Here is a 24,945-nt window from a genome sequence, read left to right on the forward strand (position 1 = left end):
AATAAATGTTAGCTCCCTTCCTTTATATATGGCTTAGATTGCTGGAAAGACTCACAGTCTTTGAAAAGTATGTACCATATGTCAGTTACCTTGGTGTAAGGATAAATAGGTATTTGTTACATTTTTGAGGGGTTAGTTTCTTTTGTTTTAACTTTTTTAGGAGGCTCTCCTTTATCCCTTCCTAAATGCCATTTTCCTACTGTGTCTGCTAAGTCATTTTACCCACCTTATCTCTCTCATCAGTTTCATGGAGTAGCATCTATTGAAACAGATGGTGTATTAGGTTTTTCTTTTGCTCATGGAAACTGCCATCCACTTAAGTGTTTTTTTCTAATTCATTTTTCCTCTCTATTCAGTTACAAGAAGTAGTCATGTTTGTAAGTTTTAATTTTTCTCCTATCAAATGACGTTTTCTAAGTGGCAAATCAGTTTCCCCCCATCCTCTAAATTGCATAAGTGCAGGGATGTCCAAAGCTATATCTCCACTTCCTAGAAAAATGCTTGAAACAAGAGGCACTTTATAATATTTACTGAAGAAATCAGTCAATGCTGGAGGAATGAATAAAGTATGGGAAGAAGTATCCTCCTCTCCAATTAACCAGAATCTTATTAAGAGATGTCTGAAATTAATCAGAGTATCAGTTGCCTTCTACTTTGAAAGAGAAAATTAACTTCAGAAACCTAAACTGATATCATGTAATTATTTAATACAATTATAACAGTTTTCAGACTATATCCTGGAGCAAGCACATACTAACCTCAGTCTTCTAGGCCTTCTGTGGCTATATAATATACAGTCAGAACAGTTAAGAACATGTCAAAATTAAGTTAGTACTCTACACTGCCAGTATCACTATGCCATTGCAATATAGAGAGGACATTAGCCTTTAAATTTACTGCTGCAGGGGCACTTGGGTGGCTCAGTCGGTTAAGCATCCAACTTCAGCTCAGGGCATGATCTCACAGTCTATGAGTTCGAGCCCCACATCGGGCTCTATGCTGACAACTCAGAGCCTGGAGCCTGCTTCAGATTCTGTGTCTCCTTCTCTCTCTGTCCTTCCCCGACTTGCTCTTTCTCTCTCTCTCTCTCTCTCAAAAATAAATAAACATTAAAAAATTTTAAATTTACTGCCTCAAATTCTCTTTTACTAGGTATCAAACTGTCTCACTCCCTCACTACATTCCAGTCTGTGTCCACATTTCACCTTTTCAGAGGGGCATTCTCTGACAATTCTACCTAAAATAAGTAACTTTCCTCATCATCATTCTTTATTTCCTTTCCCTTCCTTATTTTTTCAATTTTTTCAACTAAATTTATTCAGGTATATCTGATCTATAATAAACTGCACAAACTTAAAGTGTATAGTTTGATGTATGGCAAGTGGACGTACCTTGAAACTATTACCACAATCAAGAAAATAAACACCTATCATCTCCAAAAATTTTCTGTCACTTGTTAATCCTTCCCATTCTTCTTTCTCCCATTGCCAGGTAGCCACTGATCGGTTCTCTATCACTAGAGATAATTTTTCATTCTCTAGAAATGTATATAAATGGAATCATACAGAATGTAGGTAGTCTTTTGGGGGAAGTCTGGTTTCTTTTACTCTGTAAAATTATTTAGACTTTCATCCATGTGTTACATTAATGAACTGTTCCATTCTATTGATGAGTAATATTCTATTATATGAATATGCAACAATTCCTTTATTCACTTGTTTGTTGATGAACATTTAGACTGTTTTGAGTTGTTGGCTATTACAAATAAAGCTGCTAGGAACATTCCTGTACAAGTCTCTGTTTGGCATATGCTTTCATTTCTCTTGGGTAACTACCCAATAGTAGAATGGGCCATATAGTAGATGTATGTTTGACTTTTCAAGAAATTATCAAACTATTTCCCAAAGAGGTGGTACCATTTTACATTCTCGCCAAAAGTGCCTGAGAGTCCCACTGATTCACATCATTGTCAACATTTGGTGTGGTCAGCCTTTTTAATTTTAGACATATTAATAAGTGTTTTCACTTGCATTTTCCTAATGTCTAATGATGTTGAGCATCTTTCCATGTGCTTATTTGACATCTGTATATCTTCTCTGGTAAAGAGTCTGTTCAAATCTTTTGCCCATTTAAAAAAACAACTTTTTATTAGTGAATTATTAGAGTTCTTTATACATTTGTGATATAGTCTGTTATCAGATATAATTTGCAAATATTTTTTCTTTAGTCCATAGTTTTGTCTTTTCATTCTCTTAATGTTGCCTTTCAAAGAGCAGAGTTTTAAAATTTTGATTAATTTTAATGATCATTTTCTCTTTCAGAATTGTGATTTTAGTGCCTAACCCAAGTTCAAAATTTTTCTTAATTTTTTTCCATATTGTTTCTTGTAGAAGTTTAATGGTTTTAGATTTTACATTTAGGCCTATGATACATTTTGAGCTAATTTTTATATACGCTGTGAGATATAGATTGAAATCCATTTTTTTGTGTATATAGAATTCCCAATTATTCCAACATCATTCATTAAAAAGTCTCTCCTTTCTCCACAGAATTACCCTTCACTTTCATCAAAAATCAATTGATTCTCTGTCAGTCTGTTTCTAAACCATCTCTTCAGTTCCATTAGCCTATTTATCTGTCTTAACACTAACACCCCCACTGTCCTGATGAGCATGACCATGACTTTATGATAAGTAAAGTCAAGTAGTATACCTTCTCCTACTTTGTTCTTCTTCAAAGTTATTTTGGTTATTTTTGGTCCCTTGTGTTTCTATGTGAATTTTAGAACAAACTTGACAATTTACACATACACACATACAAAGCCTCCTGGGATTTTGACTGGGATTACATTAAATCTATAGATAAATTTGGGAAGAACAGACATGTTAACAATGTTGAGTCCTCTAATCCATGAATACAGTATATCTTTCCATTTATTTAGGTCTTATATGATTTCTTCCAGCAATGCTTTGTAATTTTAAGTGTACAGGTCCAGAACATCTTTTGATAGATTTACTCCTTAGAATTTCAAGTTTTTGATGCTATGATAAATTATGATTTTTAAAATTTCAAGTTCTATGTGCTTATTGATAATATATACAAATACAGCTGATTTTTGTATATTACATTCTGCACCCTTGAAAAACTCACTTATTCTGGTAGCATTTGTGTGGATCTCATAAGATTTTATACACAGATAATTATATCGTATATAATTATATCAGATAATTATATCATATTATATCATATATATCAACAGAAACTTCTTCCTTTCTAATCTAGATGCATTTTATTTCTTTTTCCAGTCTTATTGTGCTGGCTAGAACCTCCAGTACAATATTAGATGGAAGTGGTGATAGTGGACATCCTTGCCTTGTTTCCTGATCTTAGCAGGAAAGCATCAGTCTTTCACAATTAAGTACGATGCTAGCTGTAGGTTTATAGATGCCTTTTATCGGGTTGGAAAAAATCCTTTCTAGTTTCCTGAGTTTTTATGAGGAATAGGTGTTGATTTTTGTCAAATGATCTTTTTTTCTGCTTTTTCTGCCTCTACTGAGATGATCATGTGGTTTTTCTTTACAAGTTAATATGGTGAGGTACATTGTTTTTTGTTTTTTTTTTTTAACATTTATTTATTTTTGAGACAGAGAGAGAGCATGAACAGGGGAGGGTCAGAGAAAGAGAGAGACACAGAATCTGAAACAGGCTCCAGGCTCTGAGCTGTTAGCACAGAGCCCGACGCAGGGCTCAAACCCACGACCGTGAGATCATGACCTGAGCTGAAGTCGGACGCTTAACCGACTGAGCCACCCAGGCGCTCCTTGTTTTTTTAATGTTGAAAAAAAGACTTGTATTATTGAGATTAACTCAACTTGGTCATGTTTCATTATCTTTTATGTATTATTGAATATTATTTTCCAAGATTTTGTTAAGAATTTCTACCTCTATATCCATAAAAACATTGGTCTGTAGTTTTCTTTTCTCAAGATGTCATTGTCTGACTTTGGTATCAGAGTAATTATGACCTCATAAAATGAATTGGAAAGTATTCTTTTCAGTTTTCTGGAAGAGTTTGTTTAGAATTGGTATTATTTCTTCCTTATACATTGAGTAGCATTCACCATTGAAGGCATTGATGAGGTTTAGAGTTTTCTTTCTGGAAGGTTTTAACTAGATTTATGGAAGGGGAAAGAGTTGATATCCTATTTTCAAATAATCCTAGAAAAGTATATATGTCAATAGAGCAGGGAAAGCTATAATATCTATGAATAGAGAAGTATCACAAAATCTAGAAGTTAAAAAGAGAAAAATAGAATACAAAGGACTGTCACCAGACCAACAAAGATTCAAAAAAGAAAATGAAGAAACAATAATGTACATAAATGTAAATAGAAAATAAGATGGAATGATTAAAATTAAGCATGACTGTCATTATGCAAAATTGTACTTATCCATTAAAGTACAAACCACTAGACTAGTTTTTTAAATTCCAGATTAAATAGTTTTTTAAATTCCAGTTTAAAATACAATTACAGTTATAAACTATTTATAACAGTCACATTTTAAAAGTTAAAAATAATGGATAGACACCAAAATCAAGATTCATAAGAGTAAAAATTGATAAATTGAACTTCTTCAAAATTAAAAACTTTAACTCTACAGGAAATTCTGTGAGGAAAATAAAAATATAGACTACAGACTAGGAGAAAATATTTGCAAATCAAAAATATAAGAAATGCCTCTAACTAGAATATATAAAGAACTTTCAAAACTCAGCAGTATAAAACCAACCAATCCAATTCAAAAATAGACAAGCGAAATTAGTCAGAGAAAGACAAATATCATATGACTTCACTCATATGAGGACTTTAAGAGACAAAACAGATGAACATAAGGAAAGGGAAACAAAAATAATATAAAAATAGGGAGGGGGATGAAACATAAGAGACTTTTAAATATGGAGAACAAACAGAGGGTTTCTGGAGGGATTGTGGGATGGGGGATGGGCTAAATGGGTAAGGGGCATTAAGGAATCTAATCCTAAAATCATTGTTGCACTATATGCTAACTAATTTGGATGTAAATTTTTAAAAAAATAGACAAAAGACACGCACATTTTACCAAAAAAGATATATAGATGGCAATAAGCACATAAAAATATGTTTAACCTTATTAGCCATGAGGAAAATGGAAATTAAAACCACAATGTAGTATTACTATGCATCTATCAGAATAGCTAAAATTTTAAAAAAATAGTGATAACACTAATTCTGGTGAAATGTGAAGAAACTCAATCTTTTGTGCATTGCTGGTGGGAATATAAAATAATACAACCACTCTGGAAAATAATATGACAATTTATTATAAAACTAAACATGTACTTACCATATGAGCAAGTAATTGCACTCTTGAATATTTATCCCAGAGCAATGAAAACTTATGTTCATACAAAAACTTGTACACAATGTTTATAAGAGCTTTATTTGTAACAACTAAGAAGTAGAAACAACCCAAAGCCCATCAATGGGTGAGTCATTAAGCAAACTGTGGTATATTCATATCATGGAATAGTACTCTGAAACAAAAAGGAATGAGCTATTGATACACAGAATAACTTGTATGGATTTCAAGAAAATTATGCTGAATGAAAAAAGCCAGTCCTGGGATGCCTGGGTGGCTCAGTCCTTTAAGCCTCTGGCTTTAGCTCAGGTCATGATCTTGCAGTTCAGGAGTTCAAGCCCCACGTTGGGCTCTGGGTTGACAGCTCAGAGCCTGGAGCCTGCTTCAGATTCTGTGTCTCCCTCTCTCTCTGCCCCTCCTCCATTTGTTCTCTCTCTCTCTCTCTCTCTCAAAAATAAATAAAACATAAAAAAAAGAAAAAAAAAGCCAGTCCCAAAGTTTCCATACTATATGATTCTATGTATATAACATTCTTGAAATGACAAATTGATAGAGATGGAGAACAGATTGGTAGTTGCCAGAGGTGAAGGAGTGGGAGAGAGAGAGAGACAGCTATGGCCATAAAAGGATAGCAGGAAGGATCCTTATGATGGCACTGTCTTTATCTTGACTGTGGTGGTGGTCACACAATTTATGTGTGATAAAATTGTGTGGAACTAAACACATACACACACACACACACACACACACACACACAAATGAGTGCATGTAAAACTGGTGAAATCCAAATAATATCAATGCATTTTATCAATGCCAATTGCCTGTTTGTGATATTGTACTATAGTTGTAAAAGATATTAAGATTGGGGAAAATCAAATGAAGCCTATACAGAATCTTTCTTTGTTTTTTAAGTATTTAGAGAGAGAGAGAGGCAGACAGGCAGACAGACAGACAGCACGCACATGAGTGGGGAAGGGTCAAGGAGAGAATCCCAAGCAGTCTCCATGTCCCAATGCGGGATTCGAACCTGTGAACCGTGAGATCATGACCTGAGCAAAGGTCGGACACTTAACTGACTGAGCCGCCCAGGTGCTTCCAGAATCTCTCTTTCTTATTACTTTTCATAACTACTAGTGAATCTATGATTATCTCAAAATAAAGTTTTAAAAAAGACAATGGAGGGGTGGGTCTAGAGATATCAAAGAACTGAAAAAAGGATGGGGTATCCACCTTATGGACTATTATGTAGATATTTACAAGAATAAATTAGAGCTTATCATTTACTTGTTAGAATTTCCATAAGGCTTTGTTGAATGAAAAAAGTAAGGTTCAGAAAAGCAAGGGTAATATGATTCTAATTTTATGAAACAATATCTGCAAATGTGTGTGTATTTGTACGTATGTACAAGGTTTTTTTTTTTTTAAGTTTATTTATTTTGAAAGAGAGAGAAAGCACAAGTTGGAGAGGGGCAGAGAGAGAAGAGAGAGCAAGAATCCCAAGCAGGCTCCATACACCAGTGCAGAGCCTGATGAGGGGTTCAATGAGGGTCTCGATGAGGGGCTGGAACTCATAAGGCCAAACAGTGAGATCGTGACCTGAGCCAAAGTCAGACGCTTAACCAACTGAGCCGCTCAGGTAGCCCAGTAGATTTTCTTGAATAAGTATTTTTTCGTCCTCTGCATGTTCTTAGAACAATTCACAGATATTGCTTATTATACAATTTCACCAGTTATGTCCATTTTGCTGGGGAACAGGTCCACGGAGCTCTTCACATTGAGAATCTGAAAGTAGTACCTCCAGATTATTTTTTTAAAAAGACTGTGCCACCTTTTGGGATGAGCACTGGGTGTTGTATGGAAACCAATTTGACAATAAATGTCATATATTGAAAATAAAATAAAATAAAAAGACTGTGCAAAGGAAATTCCTGCTTTTATCACATTCTCTGAGTTTCAGTTTCCTTATCTGAAACGGGGCTAATAATCCATATCACACTACCTAGGACATAGTATCTCTGAATAACTATTAATTTATTTTTCCCTCCATTTATCTCACTTTGGGGACTTAGAGAAGTTCTATTGAATAAAGGTAATGTGTTGTTATGCTTGAAGAATTTTAAGACTCCAAGAAAGTATTTCAAGTAATACTTGAGGTAAGAAATACACTTAACCACTACATAAAATTGATCTTTAGACTTGAACCAAGGTTCTTTCAGAAGTTTGGCTCATGAGAAAATAACCAAACCACAAACAATACAACTCAAGATCTCTTTTTTCTTCCTCTCTCCCTCACCTCCTCACCCTACCCAACTCTCTCCCAACTCTCTTCCCTCCTGCATTATAGCTTTTCACCAACATATGAGAATTACTGAGTAGAAACTGAATGACTGAATAAAGAATAAAATACAGTCTATACAAAGATTTGTAATGTGATCAGTAACCAGTATTCTCTCCAAGCTTTATATGTTTTTAAATTGAAGCATAGTGACACACAGAGTTACATTTATTTCAGGTGTACATGTATTTCAGCTATTTGACAACTCTATAAGTTATGCTATGCTCAGAAATGTAGCTACCATCTGTCACCATACAATACTATTCCAGTACCATTGACTATATTCCCTATGCTGTAACAAAAGCCTGTATCTCCCATGCTCCTTCACCCATTTTGCCCATCCCGCCAGCCCCTCCCCTCTGACAACATCAGTTTGTTCTCTGTATTTATGGGTCTGTTTCTGCTTTTTTTGTTTATTTGTTTTGATTTTTAAATTCCACATATAAGTGAAATCCTATACTATTTGACTTTCTCAGGCTTATTTCATTTAGCATAATACCCTCTAGGTCAATCCATGTTGTCACAAATGGCAAGATCTCATTCCTCTTTATGGCTGAGTAATATTCAATTGCACATATATATATGCGACATCTTCTTTATCCATTCTTCTGTCTGTTGACACTGGGGTTGCTTCCATATCTTGGCTATTGTAAATAATGCTGCAGTCAACATAGTGGTGCACATATCTTTTTGAATTAGTGTTTTTGTTTTCTTTGGGTACATATCCAGTAGAGGAATTACTGGATCATATGGTAATTCTATTTTTAATTTTTTGAGGAATCTCTACACTGTTTTTCACAGTGGCTATACCAACTTACATTCCCACCAACAGTGTATGAGTGTTCTTTTCCTCCACATCCTTGCCAACACTTGTGTTTTTTTTATTTTTTTTACATTTATTCATTTTTGAGAGACAGAGAGAGACAGAGTACAAGCGGGGGAGGGGCAGAGAGAGAGGGAGACACAGAATCTGAAGCAGGCTCCAGGCTCCCAGCTATCAGCACGGAGCCTGATGCGGGCTCGAACTCACAAACCGCGAGATCATGACCTGAGCCAAAGTCGGATGCACAACCGACTGAGCCATCCAGGCGCCCCTCCTTGCCAACACTTATTTCTTGTCTTTTGATACTAGCCATTCTGACAGGTGTGAGGTGATATCTCATTGTAGTTTTGATTTACATTTTCCTGATGGTTAGTGATGTGAAGCATCTTTTTATGTGCCTGTGACCATCTGTATGTCTTCTTTGGGAAAATATCTATTCAGATTCTCTGCATATTTTTAAACAGATTGTTTTTTTTTAGTGTCGAATTGTTTTAAGTTCTTTATATATTTTGTATATTAACCCCTTATTGGATATATCACTTGCAAATACCTTCTCTCACTGCCTAGGTTGTCTTTTTGTTTTGTGTATGGTTTCCTTTACTGTGCAAAATCTTTTTATTTTGGTGTAGTCGCAATACTTTGTTTTAGTTTCACTTCCCTAACGAGACATATCTAGAAAAATATTACTAAGGTGAATGCCAAAGAGATTACTATGTTTTATTCTAGGAGTTTTATGGTTTCATGTCTCACACTTAGGTCTTTAATCCATTTTGAGTTTATTTTTGTGTATGGTATAAGTAATGCAGTTTCATTCTTTTGCACCTAGTGTCTAGTTTTCCCAGAACCCATTTGTTGAAGAGACTGTCTTTTCCCCATTGTATATTCTTGCCTTCTTTGTTGTGGATTAATTGACAATATAATTGTGACTTTATTTCTGAGCTTTCTATTCTGTTCCATGATCTGTGGCTATTATTGTGCCAGTACTGTTTTGATTATTATGGCTTTGTAACATATCTTGAAATCTAGGATTGTGATACTTCCAGCTTTGTTCTTCTTTCTCAAGACTGCTTTGGCTATTCAGGTGTTTTGTGGCTCCATACATATTTTTGTATTATTTGTTCTAGTTCTGTGAAAAATGTTATTAGTCTTTTGATAGGGATTACATTAAATCTATAGATTGCTTTGGATAGTGTGGACCTTTTAACAATATTAATTCTTCCAACCCATGAACATGGAATATCTTTACATTTGTTTGTGTCATCTTCAATTTCTTTCATCTATGTTTTATAGTTTTCAAAGTATAGATCTTTTACTTCCTTGGTTAACTTTATTCCTAGATATTTTATTCTTTTTGGTGCAATTGTAAATGGAATTGCTTTCTTAATTTCTCTTTCTGCTACTTTGTTATTAGTGTATAGAAATGCTACCAATTTCTGGGTATTAATTTTTTATCATGCAACTTTACTGAATTCATTTATTACTACTAATAGTTTTTTGGTGGAATCGTTAAGGTTTTTCTATGTATAATATCAATGTCATCTGCAAATAATGACAGTTTTACTTCTTCCTTACCAATTTGGATGCCTTTGTTTCTTTTCTTTCTGACTGATGTGACTATGACTTCCAGTACTGGGTTAAATAAAGTGGCGAGAGTGGACATCCTGGTCTTGTTCCTGATCTTAGGGGAAACGCTCTCAGTTTTTCACAATTGAGTATGACTTTAGCTGTGGGTTTGTCATATATGGCCTTTATTATGATGAAGTGTGTTCCCTCTAACCCCATTTTGTTGAGAGTTTTTAAGAACAGACATTGTATTTTGTCAAATGGTTTTTCTGCATCTATTGAGATGATCATATGATTTTTATTCTTAATTTCATTAATGGGGTATATCATGTTGATTGGTTTATGGATATTGAACCATCCTTGTGTCCTCAGAATAAATCCCACTTGATTGTGGTGAATGATCCTTTTAATATATTGTTGAATTCACTTAGCTGATGTTTTGTTGAGGGTTAGTGCATCTATATTCATCAAGGATATTGGCCTGTATGCAAGCAAGTTATGCTTTGGTACAGAAGTCTGGACCTTGAAGTAACTCTCGCATCTCTCTCTCTCTCTCTCTCTCTCTCTCTCTAGAAATGAAAATCCTATGAAAGCCATTTCCAATGTCATTGATTTGTTTATTTAACAGAACTGATTTAATGCCTAGGTTGTGTGTGTGTGGCACTCTTCTAGGTTCTTGGTCCCTGGGATTAAGAAATGAGATAGGATTTGAGGAGCTGGCCAATAAATATTTGCCTTACTAAGCCAAAACATTATTATATTCGCACGATCTTTGTGTAGTTTGTCTACTTGCTCATAATTCAAAATGATCAGGAGAAACCATGTGACCATGGTCACCATGTGACCCTGGGAAAGGCTGTAATTCTTATTTGCCTTTAATTCCACCTCATACCAGTTTTTGAGATGGCGAAAGACAAATAGTGTCTTGTTTTCAACTTCTCATACAGGTAATGTTGAGCAGCCAAAATCCCTTAAAATTGATTCCCAAACTGCAACAAACTTTTTGACCTTAAAAGATCTAGAACCAATCAGAAATAAACTATAATCAAGTAAAAAAGAGAAAGAGGATGTTAAAAATCCAGACCTAAAAATTCTATTTAAAAACCTATCATCTTGGGGTACCTGGGTGGCTCAGTTGGTTAAATATTCAGCTCTTAATTTCGGCTCAGGTCATTTAATCAGGGTCATGAGATTGAGCCCCATGCTGGGCTCTGCAGTAAGTGTGGAGCCTGCTTAAAATTCTCTCTCTCTTTCTCTGTAAAATAAATAAAATGAAAAAAAATTTAAATAAAGTCCTATTAGTTTTTTAAGTAAAGAATTCAGGGAGCACCTGAGTGGCTCAGTCAGTTGAGCATCTGACTTTGGCTTGTGTCACAATCTCACAGTTTGTGAGTTCGAGCCCCATCTAGGGCTGTGTGCTGACAGCTCAGAACCTGGAGCCTGCTTCGGATTCTGTGTCTCCATCTCTTTCTGCCCCTCCCCTGCTTGCTCGCTCTCTCTCTCTCTCTCTCTCTCTCTCTCAAAAATAAATAAACATTAAAAAATTTAAAAAAAAGAATTCAGAGACTTGGGATAGAATTTTTAAATGAAATTTTAAATCTGAAACTAGAATTTTATGTAGTTTGGATTATGACATAAAAATTATATTATTTGGTTTAGCAGGTGCATACTGAGTCCTTACTTCAAGCAGTATTAGCGAGACATAGCTCTACATTGAGAAATAAGTCTTGTACAAAATAACTACAATATTACACAGAAAATATTTGTTCTAATAGAGGATTTAATAATGCCACTTAAAACAGATAAATAAGAGAGTTATTCCTGTTAGGAGGGATTATAAAAGATTTCAGAAAGGAAATGTTATCTGATTCAAAGCCAATGAACGGGAAAAAATGTAGGGACATAACAAAACCAACCCAAGTATGTTACAGGCTGCCTTTAGAGACCAGCCAGTGATCCTACCTGACTGGAGTACTGGAGAAAAGTAAATAAATGCAGATGATTTGTAGTAGATTGGGGAGATCCCCAAATGTTATCACAGGAGCTGTGAGTTTATTTTGAAGCCCACTGAAAACCATGGGGGGGTTTTGAAACAAAGCATAATAACTAAAACTGTCTTAGAGAGATTAGTCTGACACCCATGTATAAAATAGATTTTAAAATATCAGAGATAGAAGACCAACATAGAGGCTTTTGTTTTATTTTATATTTTAAGTTTATTTACTTATTTTGAAAGAAAGAGACAGCAGGGGAAAGGGAGAAAGAGAGGGAGATGGAGAGAATCCCAAGCAGGCTCCATTCTGTCAATACAGAGCCCAACATGGGGCTCAAACTCATGAACTGTGAGATCATGACCTGAGCTGAAGTCAAGAGTCAGTCCCTTAACCACTAAGCCATGAAGGCACCCCTTGATGCTATTGTTACATTAGGCCACATGGGCCTAAACTATGATAACAGAATCAGAGTAGATGGCAGTTCCATAAACATGAAACAGGAAATAGAATCCAGGGAATGGATGCAAGAGACAGTGGTGAGGGGTAACTAGAACTCGAGAATGCCTGTCAGCAGTGAAAGAGGGAGTACAAGATGTTTTGAAGTTTGATGTCTATGTGCCAGGGAAGCTGACAATGTTCTTAAAAAGAGAAAGATAAGGTTTAGGGAAAGAAGAAAAATAATGCTTAATTTATTTAATAAATATTTATTGAGCACTTATTATGTGCCAGACACTGTTTCTGGGGAGATGAGAATTATGTTTGATTTTTAAAACATTTTATGTAGAAAAGGCACAGTTCCCAGTCTGAGTAACCCAAAAGGCAGAGCTGGAGCCAGTGAGTAGGCGCCAGGTAGGAAGTAAAAAATCTAATAAGTGGAGGCTTCCTGATAAGTAGTAAGAGCTCTGTTCCAGGCAGTATTCAAGCATAAATTGGATGATAATCTTCCGGGCACTCTGTGACAAGGGATTTCTGCCTTAAGAGAAGTTATACTAACCCTTCCACAAGTTCTCTCCCAGTCTTAAGTAAGAACATATATTCTTTCCTATGATCTGGTCCTGTGGGTTCTATTATTAATCTCTGGTTTCTTGTAATTATTAAATAAATTACTCAATCTGTCTGCCATTCAGTAAAACTCACACATTCGCATCTGTTATTCTTGAATTATTTTTGGTTAGGGCTCTTCTTCTTTATTAAAAATCTCTACCCAGTAATGTTACCTTTATAGCTAATTTAGAATGCTAACCCTGGTAGACTGGGTTATAAATATCAGAGGGGAAAGGGATTTCTTGTGCCTAATAATATTTTTGTTTGGAATAAGCCCTGCAAATGAGAAATGAATTATCTTGACTTCAAGATTGCGATGCAGTTTCTGTATTTTGCAGTAATTCAGAAAGGAAAAAAAAAATATCTCACAGAGGTTCATTTTGATACAGCATGTTAAAGAAAGAGAATAATTATTCTCAAAACCCTGTAAAGCTTTACATCAGAAGCATTTATCTGTGTTGCATTTAGAAAAGAAGAAAGGAAAGAGAAGAAAAGGAGAGGAAGAAAGAAACCTGTAGTGAGCTCCGCTATAAGCTATAGTTAAAGCTTTACATTTCCTGGTGTCTTTTGAAACGTAAAATTCCACAACAAATAGCCCTGTAACGTATAACCAGTATGAAGATTCAATTGAGATTTAAGCACTTTGGTTTGCTTTTGAATCTTGCTATTTTCTGCATTTGTTTTGACTGCTCTCATCATTCAGGATTGACGCTTGGATGGGTGTGTAGGAGGAAGCAGCAGCAGCAGGCTTACAGCTTGCAGACAAAAAAAAATCTGCCTTATCTGATGGCTATTATTGAAAATGCGAGGTGTAGCCTGGGCTGGGTAATGAAGGGGAGCGAGCGAGGGGGAGCAGGGAGCATGGAGCTGCATACTGATGAGTGTAGGAGTACTTGATAAAAAGAATTCTGGCTGCTGGCCGTGCATTGCTCATTGTGGAGTACTCCAACAATCACATAGAACGCAGACCAGCCTAAGCTGACAGCTTGATATGCCTTCTTCTGCTGCCTGGTTTTGGGGGCTGTATGACGTACTGGTCGGTAGTAAAGATTAATATGTAAGAAATGTGGAGCTAGGATCAAGTCATACTCCACAGCCTGCCTGGCAAACTATGTTTTACTTCTGACTTTGCTCTCTCGCTGAGAACATTAATCTGTCAAGCTGGCGGGCTCCTTTGATAGCAACTTTCCCAGGAGCATGATGTGGCAATGCCACCTCTCAGCCCAGGACTACCGCTATTACCCAGTGGACGGCTACTCCCTGCTTAAACGCTTCCCTCTTCATCCTCTTACAGGACCCAGATGCCCCGTCCAAACAGTGGGACAATGGTTGGAAAGCATTGGGCTACCTCAGTACGAGAACCACCTGATGGCTAATGGATTTGACAATGTACAGTTTATGGTAAGACGCTCTCTGTGTCCATGGAGCTGCCTTTTGTCTGTCTTTGCTTCTTATGTGTCTTACACGGCTCAGAGGCAGCCTGATTTGCACCAAAACCGGTCAATTTATATATGTAACTGCATCAGAAAATTGGATGCCCTTAGGACTGAACTTACTGTGTACATATAGACACTTGCTGAAAAATGAGATCTACGGGCATCCATATACATATGTATTATATGAATGAACCGGTGAGAGTACTATTTATAGGCAGTGAAAGAAGATTAACATTTATATTCTCCCTGTCATTCTTTGTGTGCTTTTTATAAATTTGTAATCTCAGAATACCCAGTTAGATTATAGTACTCTTCGGTCAATTCTAGATTCCTAAAACATATTTTTTTTCATTTGAGCATCAGCATTTAATGATTAATTTGACAATCTGTTATGTTTATGGTGTGAAGATTTTTTTTTTTCTGATAATTGTTCGATAAGCAGTTTAAATTGTGTGGATGACCTTTAATTTGTTAGCAAACTGCTTCAGATGGTCAATTATGGAGAACATTCACTTACTTACATATGCTGATTGAAGAGCACTGAAGTGTTTTTTATTACTTTAGGTAAAAAACAAACACTTCCGTCAATTACCTGTCTATTTAGAAAGAGAGGCTGATGGACCAAATACATTCATATACTTCTAAATACTAGTCTGCATGCAGTCTAAACCCGGTGTGTGCAAACTTCTCACTGTGATGAATATAGGCGAGGAAGGAGGGTGGGGAGATGTGCAGACCCATAATACAGCTTTCTAATCATTCATATATCTCCCCCAGTGCTCATCAGTTTCCCTTGTTAAGCTACGTCACAGTCCTTATTACCTTTCCTTGCTTTTAAGTTCCCATCACATATATTACTGATCCCTAAATTTAGAGACAGCCACATAATATAAGCATATAGCACACAAATGGCTTGAAAAAATAATTAATAGCTATTTCTAAATAAAATGCTGGGGCTGACATCTGAAGCTTATTCATAGGAGAACTGGTTACAGAATATGACAGCTAGTTATGTTTTTTTTTTAATTTCCATTTGAGATGACTTTTCTCTGAGCTTAACTTGACTATTATAGATTTAAAAATTGGTCAAATTGTTAAACTTCTGCCTCTTTTCCAAAAAAAGTGTATCCTCCGTGAGCTTTTTTAAAAAGCTACATAAATGTAAGAAGATGTATGAGCTCGAAGTAATTGTATACACAGAACTCTTTATGAACCTGTTTTTTATAATAGGATATGCAGCTACTGTTATTTTTCTCATGTTAAAGAGAACTGTCACTGATTAGACAGACAAGATATTGTGGGTATTGAAACAGGAAAAAAAGTGAAATGTCTTCAGTTGCTATGACAGTCTTAGGACACTGAGAAGATTTAGGACAGGCTTAGGACACTAAACAGAGAATACTAAGCATTTGGGGAACTATCAAACAGGATGGAGATCTTTTCATCGTTATTTATATTTACTGTACATTTTGATGTCTTTATTCTTTCTCTCTGACTCTACCTGTGATAAGACTTTCTCATTCCCATTCTTCATACTCTTGTCCAAATTTATTCTGATCCCATGAGAAGTTAGGTCTTTGGATTCTGGCTACTTCCAAATATTTTAATTCAGCATAATTTTCCTCTGAATGTTAAACACATTTGAGCAAATATAACCCCTTTTTGAAAGCCTAAAACTGAAAGGTTAATTAAACAAGTTTCAAATAAGCATTTGGAGGTCTTAAAACAACGTTCAGGAATGAATTATGTATAAGCATTCCAAAGTGTATCTGGGAGGCAAAAATCCTGGGTATATGTGACAAAACCAAGGTTTGAGCTTCTCCATAGATTATTGTCTTTATTTTTTCAATTCTAAGTTTTATATATAATTTTCCAGAAAATTAGAAAACAGTTAATGCAAATAAGTCAAATACTTTTTTCATGAGACAATTAATTAAAAAAATAAAAACTTTGATCATTTAGAGGAGTTAATTATGAAAATTGAGCAAATCATAAAATGGTGTCATCAATTGTTGCTTTATCTGCTGCTATACACTATTTACTACTAGTGTCATAAAAAATCAGTTTCTACATTTACAAAATGTATTGATTGATTTCCATAATCAAACTTATTTAATTATGAATTTAGTTAAGTATACCAATATAATCAGCCCACTTTAAGAAACAGATTTCATTAATGGGGTGAAAAATTTGTTAGACCTGTTTAGTCTCCACTCAGTATCATATTCTAGCTTTTATTTTTCTTGAAGCACATTCTGACCTGCATTTATTCATCCTGTTGCCTAAGCAACAAGCACCACACTCCCATTAACTGTGATGTAGTGCAGGTCTTATTAGCTTTTTAGAACAAGACAGTAGAGACATCAAAAGGGTATAATTAATGTTGCTTGAAACTTCATTGTACATCCGCGCATAGTTATACTTTATTTAGGAAACATTCTCAAGAGTTATTTTTTTTATTTAATCAATATTCCATTATTGAATGTTTTCTATATAAGTGACTTCCAAAGTATTTATTGAAAGCTTAAATATTTTTTACCAACTCTGTTCTACATACTCTCACACGTAAATACAATATATGGACAATTTATCCACATGGCTATGATTAAGTGTAATAAAGATTTCTTATATCAATTCCTAGACATAGTTAGAAAAAGCAGGACTCCCATTTATTTTTGTATCTCTATCAATTATTGCTTCTCCTTTGGGCCCTTAATGCTTATCCATGATTTTATTGATGCATGAATTTTTTTTCAGTGCCTAAAATCAAAATACCAAACTTTTTCTTTATGTACCTGGTCCTGCTTTGCTGCCATTTGTGCACGTAGTTTTGACTTTCTTGTATCCTTAAATATATAAAATAAATTGAAATTGATCCAATTAAATAACTACAAAACTACAAAGTCCCTAAGACTTTGGGAGAGTCAGATCTATGTTGCACTCAAAAGCCCCTTTAACACAGAATTTTTCATCTGAAGACTTATCCAAGCCCCACTTACCTGCTCATCCCCTCTGAAGTCATACGTCATCAGCTCCCCCCTTGTAAGACACATGCTGTTCACTAGCCTCTGGGAATGCTGCCGGGGCCCTAAAATATATGTGTCTCAACGTTACTTTTTATTTTAAACCAAGGAGTTTTGATATGAAGTGTTTAATGTACAAAATGTATATGCTTATTTACTTCCTTATTGTGCAAGTTTCTATCATCCTCTCCTTTTTCCAAGTCTGATGACTGCTTGCTAAATTTTAAGACTCAAACTATCTATTCTTATCTTGATGACTGCTCATTTGTACTCTCCTCCCCCCATCCTCTACAGCTATTTCCTCTCCTTTCCCTCTTTCTTTTATCCTCAAAGGTCCAACTCAATCCCTGCCTTGTTTATGTAGCTTTCCTTAATGACGCTAGTCCTTTGGAGCCTCTCATTTCTCTGAACTCATGTAGTGGTTGTATTCGGTATGAAAAATTACATTTGGCATGCCATTATTCACTCTCTAGAATTATAAGTTTTCACTTGTATATATCTTCTCTCTCCCACTAGACTAGAAACTCTTCAAGTCCATGTTCTGTGTGTTCAATTGCCTTGCCTTTATCACAAGTCCTACCATAATGCTGTGTATATAGACATCATCCCATGACAACTAGATACATAGCAGACTGTTGTAGATGGATCACCAGCCTCTTGTTTAAACTGGAAGCCTTGTTTTACCAATGGAACATGAAGTTTTAGCCCCATTCATTCATTCATTCATGCAACAAACTCTTAAACATCTTGTATGTGCTAGGAACAGTGTTAATTCCTGGGAATGTAACCATGAACAATACATGCTTCTTGACCTCTATTAGGTTACAATATTGCTCTCAGACCTACATATCATTTGCATGCACGTTAGACACTCATTCCGTCATGTGCTCACACACACACATACACTCTATCACAGGGATCTTGCCCTCATTCTTTGATATAGTCACCATCCTTCAGCACATTACTTACTAACAATTGCTTTTCCAGCAATAAATTACAGTAGGCAATGGAAGAAATAAAATTTCTCATAGCAGGGGGTAAAGAAAGATAAAGATACTGATAACAACAAAACACTGACAGTGTTATGGTAGATTTATGGTCCAAAAACTGAATCAAGAAGTTTATATTATTGGAGGAGGACTGACTCATATCCTCACCAGGATAACTAGCTAGTAGTTATATTTGTAAACTCTAATCAAAAAAAGGGAAAAAATGAAATTATGCCAACTCATTTTTTTTTTAACACTTCCTATGTTTCTAGCAGTTGCCATCCAGGTTGGCTTAGGATGCTTTGACCATTATTAAAATGTCCAAAATGCAGCCCTTACAGAGTAAAAAATAAAAATAATTCCAGAAGCCCTATGTGGTTTGGCATTTTTGTACACTTGGGTGAGTAGCATTCATAAAGGACTTCCTGAAGGTCAGCATGAGTAGTGCCTATTAGAAACTGAAGTAAAGCCACAGAGCTCTTGGAAGTCATCCATTTGGACAAAAGATTTAAGAAAGAGTCATCTTATAAGTATGTAGTTGAAATTTCCTTTTCCATTTTGTGGTGCATTTTATATGCTAATGCGCTTACTTCTCTTTTCCTCTTTTACATAACTTTTCTGTAGTAAGAGCACCATTTGCAGTTGACCTGACAAAATGACCTTTTATGTGTCTTAGCAGCATTATGATCCAAGAAAGAAGTTAAACTTGTGAAGCAGAAAAATAAATTGTCCCTAAAGGCCAAGACTAATAACCCCCAGGATGATTTCTTGTTTCAAATATTTCTTAAGAAAATTTTATAAAGTTACTGATATTTCAAGGTCCAAGAGAAAAATACCTGCCACACTCTCCACTTCATCCTGTTTCTGCAACAGTCTAGGCTATGAAGTGGGTGGCTTTATGGTGAATGTGCAGCTATAATTTTACAAACTCAGTCCAGTAGTTACACATCCACTTCTGCAAAATAAAAAAAAATTATTCTTTTTTCAACTACAGGCATTTAAAGTCTGTTGGCATCCAAAAGTGAAAGCCAGGAGGGAGTCATTCTTTATCTGGACAACAGCTTAATTACAAATGTAATAGGCAACAGCCTCGCAGTGGTGTGAGAGAGAACTCAAGTAAGACTTCTCATTTCCACTGCCTTGCTTCTCTATGATTCAGTTTACTCATCTGTAAAATCAACCTAATGAGGGATCTAGGAGAAATGTTCTTTGGACTTGTTATTTAATATTTTGAACCATTTAAAGTTTCAGGGTACAATATTGGTGCTGGCAGAGCTGTTAATTGTTTCTGTAGATCTCATTAGCCATGGAAGGACACTGATTGCTTGTGCAGTGGAAAGTCAGAAATGAAGGCATGTTCAGGGATGACCATCTTAGAAGAATGGCTTTCAGAAAAAACATTAGCTGAAATTCTAATCTGGTGATAGTGAGGAGGCCTTTTCTTCCACCTAGATGTTATTGCAGTTACCTTTTTAAGCATTAAAATAAGCTGCCCCATTTTCTAATAATGCAGTACTACGACTCCCATTACTAACTCCTGCTCACATGAATTGGCCTTTAATTTAGTCATGTAGCATATTTGCATAATTTCATCTCCAGTATTGCTTCAAATGACCAGATATTTGGGATGAAGAATTTACTTCATGAATCAGAAAACTTATTCAAACTGCTGAATTACAGACTAATTTTAAGAAATCCAGCCACAATTATATTTTTCGCTTCTTTAAAAAGACAGTTCTCTCAAACATGTGTTCACAGGCAATGACCTCCATTTTCTCACTCCCATCACCTCCTTAACCCCTATAATCCTGCCTGCTTCCCAGATCTTCTGCTAAAATTGTTCTCTTTGAAGTCAGCTGTGACCTGCTTCTTGCCAAATCCCAGCCCCCTTTCTTCTCACTTCATTTCTCTTGCCCTCGTTACAATGTCTTATTTTCAGCACCTACTCTTTATTGACATTTACTCCCTTATTGATATTTGCTAGGGTTCTGTGACATTACACTGCCCTTTCCAATCATTCCTGTTCCTAATCCTCCTCCCACCTCCAAATGTGCACGGTGCTCTACCTGTCCATCCATTAGAGAGATCATTAGTTCTCATGAATCCATAGCTGTCCCTACTCTGCCTCTTTCTACCTGGCTTCCAATACTGTCCAGCTACTCAATAAACATTTCCATATACGTGTATGCATGCAAAGCATTTAGCACAGACTTGGCATAGAACAAATGCCCAACAAATGTTAAGTATTGCTGCAGCCAGAGTGCTCTTTCTAAAGCACACGTTTGCTTTAGCACTACTCTGCTTAAAATAATTCAGTGATTCTCAGTTACTTACGGGAGATTATGTTTCCAAAATCCTTAATATGGCTTTCATATTCAGGATCCTTTATGGCCCCAATTTAATTTTCAGCCTCTTCTGTTACCATTTTCTGTCTACAGTTCTAGGGAACCATGTATTTATTTTTCACTACCTGGCCTTTGCACCTGCTGCTCTCTGCCAAGAATGACCTTCCTTCCCCTCTTAACTCCTTTTTACCCTTTAGTTCTCAGCCTGGTTGTCACTTCTTTTAGTTGTCACTTCTTCCCTGACCCTCCAAGCATGGGTCAAGAATGCTTCTTCTGTAGTTCCCTTTCTTACAACTTTTTTTACTGTGCCATATTAGCTATTTACATGTCCACTTACCTACACACACAAATAATAGAACAGGGGTCAGCAAACTTGTTTTGTCAAAGGCCAGATAGTAAATATATTTAGGCTTTGATAATCATATGGTCTCTGTTGCAACTATTCACCTCTGCTGTTTTAGTATGAAAAGAGCCATAGACAATATATAAATGATGGATGTGGCTATGTTCCAATAAAGCTTTATTTACAAAAATGCAGATTTGGTCAAAGAGCCATAGTTTGCTGCTTGATTAATGTACTCAATTATTTTTAACTCCTTGAGAATTAGAAATATGTTTTGATCCTCTATATCTCCAGAGACAACCCATGGCTTACACATGTAGGCACAGTAAATGTTTGCTGAAAGGAGGAAGAAAAAAGCAAACAAGGATGAATAAAAGAAAGAGAGAAGGAAAAAGGGAGTAAGGGAATCTGGCAAGTGACTACAGCAAGGTTCCTGAAGGCCTGTTTGGTTTAAAGAGAACCCAGTCAATAGCTGAGGATATTCAGAGCAAAAGCCAGCCTTCAGGAGTCTCATAAGAGCTAGAGAGGGTGTTTTTGCTCTAACCAATCAGATGGTAGTATATTTTCAGCAAGGGAAATGCACAGGCATAGGAACTAGAAAAACACAGCTGCAAAGGGAGCCTGTAGTTCACACTCTTTGGAATTCCTTTATCTTCCTTCTTCACCTAATTGTGCAGCATTGTTCATGATTCAGCTTGAGCATCACTTCCTCCAGGAAGTGTTTCCTTATACCACCCTGTCATCTGGCTGTCATAATCACTCTGTCCCTGTGCACCCCAGCACCCTGCTCTTAGCCCTATGCTAATCTGTATTATATTGCACTGTAATTATGTTATATGTTCAGATGTCTACCTCCCACCCTAAAACATGAGTTCCTTTAGAGGCAGAGACCAGGTCTTATTTATCTCTGTATTCCTAAAGCCTAGTAGAGTACCTGGCATATAGTGGCTTCTGATAAACATTGATTGGATGGAATTTTAAAGTTCTGTTTGGTTTCATATAAATTATCCCCTGTAATTCTCACCGTATCCTTTTCAGTAAGTATTAGTATCTCCATAGTTATAAATGAAGAGAATTATTTTAATATTATTATTACATTCATAAATGAAACCCAACAAGGTTAAAAAAAAATTGCCCAGTACCACCTGGATTTCAAAACCAAACCTTTTTATTCTAAAAGTCCCTGCTCAATTCACTAAGACCACATTTATTTCATCATTCTTCCTATCGCTCATTCAGTGACTGTTAAGAAAGCCCCTGTTAAATTGTAGACATGGAACAGGACACCAGCCCTGCCCTTGAAGCACTCCCAGTTTGTTGTACTTCTGGTCCTTTGAGGTACTTCTTTATCTTACTTCTTAATTTTCTACCTCATCCCCACTACTTCTCAAGAGGGCCTCTGCTTTAATCAGACTAGAACACTCACTGCCAAATATATACCTTTACTTTCTTCATAATTTCCCTTCTACCTAACATAGCTTATCTCCTCCAAATTGCCTATTCAAGAAAAACCCATTCCTCAAGGCCCTGCCCCCCACCCCACCCCCTCTGTGGAGACTTCTTCTACTGATTTGGATCCTGCCCACCTCTGCAGCTTCATCTTTTACCCCTCTTAAGCTCTGGCCGTGTTGAATTATTACAATTCTACAACTGAGCCATACCTAATCACACATCCAAGTCCTTGCACACAGCATCTTATACACACTGTTCTCTACTCAGTTCCCTTCCTGCACTCATTCTTAGCCTGGTAACCCTTACTTCAAAAGCCCAAATCAGAGGTTCCTTCTTGGGAGCCTTTTACAAATTCTGTTGTGGTATTGCTCAACTACCCTTCACTGGCTTCCCATGGCACCCTGTACACATCCTTGAATGAAGCAGGCTTATCACACAGGCAGAATTATCTGCTTCTTTACCTCTTTCCCCTGAAAGAAAGAACAATGTTTTGGTCAGTATTATTTTCCTAGTACATAATAGGTCCTTGTATAGTTTGCTATAGCTGCCATAACCAACTGCCACAAACTGTGTGCTGTAGACAACAGAAATTTATTGTCACAGTTCTGGAGGCCAGAAGTCCAAGGTCAAGGTGTTGGCAAGACTGGTTCCTCTGAGGGATATGAGAGGAGGCTCTGTTCTAGGCCTTCACTTGCCAGTAGTCTTCTCCCTGTGTTTTCAAATCACAAATGTGTGTGTGTGTGTGTGTGTGTGTGTGTGTGTGTGTGTCCAAATTTCCTCTTCTTATAAGGGCACCAGTCATATTGGATTAGGTTCCACACTAATGGCCTCATTTTTAACTTGATTACCTCAGTAAAGACCTTATCTCCAAATAAAGTCACATTCTGAGGGACTGGGGGTTAGGACTTCAACATATGAATTTATGAGGAACAAAATTAAGCCCATAAAAGTTCTTAATAAATATGTGTACATGCATATCCTTTATTATCCTTCATGTTGCCAAGCTCAGTCCATAACGGTCACACAATAAGTACTTGATTAATTGAATTAATCTTAATGTACTTGAGGTTTACATGAGATTTAAAATGTTCAAAGAATCTGATGTTATTCTTTCATCAATGATAAATGCAATCTTCCTGATAACTTATAGTTTTGCACGCACGGGTAATCATGTACAAGGTCACACTGCTAGTCAACATGAGAAGCAGCAGGGCCACAGCTGAGAACTTCCTACCTCTCTAGCCCTGCACTCTTTCTATTATACTTTGCGGCTCTGCTGGCCCCTAAATAAATTACATTTATAGGAAATATTCATTTTTTTGCCATCTTTATGATGACTCTTGATAACTATTTGGTAGAAAAGTCTAAGGGAATAGATGATTAGATAAGTCATGTTTTATAGGAAGAAAAGAAAATATAACCAATTTAATAAAATAACTACTATTTTATCACAAAATTGTTATATATATTTTTACTACATTCTATTTACCTCTCCCACAAATGTTATGAAGTATGTAGTATTATTCCAGTTTACCAATTACAAAACTTAAAGAGAGACCAAATATCTGGCCCAAAGCACTCAAGATTCAAACCCTGGTCACAGTCCAAAGGGGAAAAAAATCAAGATTTTCTGGGGAAGCATAATGTAGGTGAGCTAAGAAAGGTATGGGTTCTCAACAAACAAAAATAACATAAGCATCCCTTGTTCTTGGAGGGATTATTCAGAGTACCAAGAAGAAAGGTGAGAGAGAAGAAAAACCTTGCCTCATGTAGAGATGAGGAAGTCCAGACTAAGGAATCTCCCACCCTAAATAGGGTTATAAAAATCATGCACCGCCAGGTCAAGTCTGTCCTGAGACTATGAGACTACCTAAGTGGGAGTCATTCCATGCATACATGAGACACCACAGCAAACAGGAGTAGTGTTCATGGAAGCCATGATTTACCTTTCAGAATAATCTTTTCTAAAGTGTAATGAGTTGTCATTATGAATTGCTACATATTTTTATCCACCAGAAAACTCAAGCTAAAGAACACAGAAATAACCTTCCAGGTCATTGCCTGGACATGTTACTGACTTCATCCCAGACTTCCTCATCTGGTCTGTACGTACCATGCACATCATAGACATTGGAAACTATCCAGTCACTTAACATCATATGATCTAAAAGAGTTTTGAGAAACAAGAGTCCTTATAA

At 36.1% G+C, this 24,945-nt stretch overlaps 1 protein-coding gene across 13 annotated transcripts in view; it reads left to right on the forward strand.

The window, feature by feature from the left end:
- The window catches only part of ANKS1B (ankyrin repeat and sterile alpha motif domain containing 1B), a 1,105,230-nt gene that overhangs the window by 709,117 nt on the left and 371,168 nt on the right, over positions 1-24,945 (forward strand). For all 13 annotated transcript variants that reach the window (XM_086712566.1, XM_025926383.2, XM_086712564.1 and 10 more), the window contains exon 15: positions 14,454-14,560. In XM_086712566.1, the coding sequence (XP_086568692.1) occupies positions 14,454-14,560 (107 nt within the window). The remainder of the gene's footprint in view (positions 1-14,453; positions 14,561-24,945) is intronic.

Source organism: Puma concolor, chromosome B4, assembly GCF_028749965.1.
Source record: "Puma concolor isolate L17-30 chromosome B4, mPumCon1.1.hap2, whole genome shotgun sequence".
Taxonomy (NCBI): domain Eukaryota; kingdom Metazoa; phylum Chordata; class Mammalia; order Carnivora; family Felidae; genus Puma; species Puma concolor.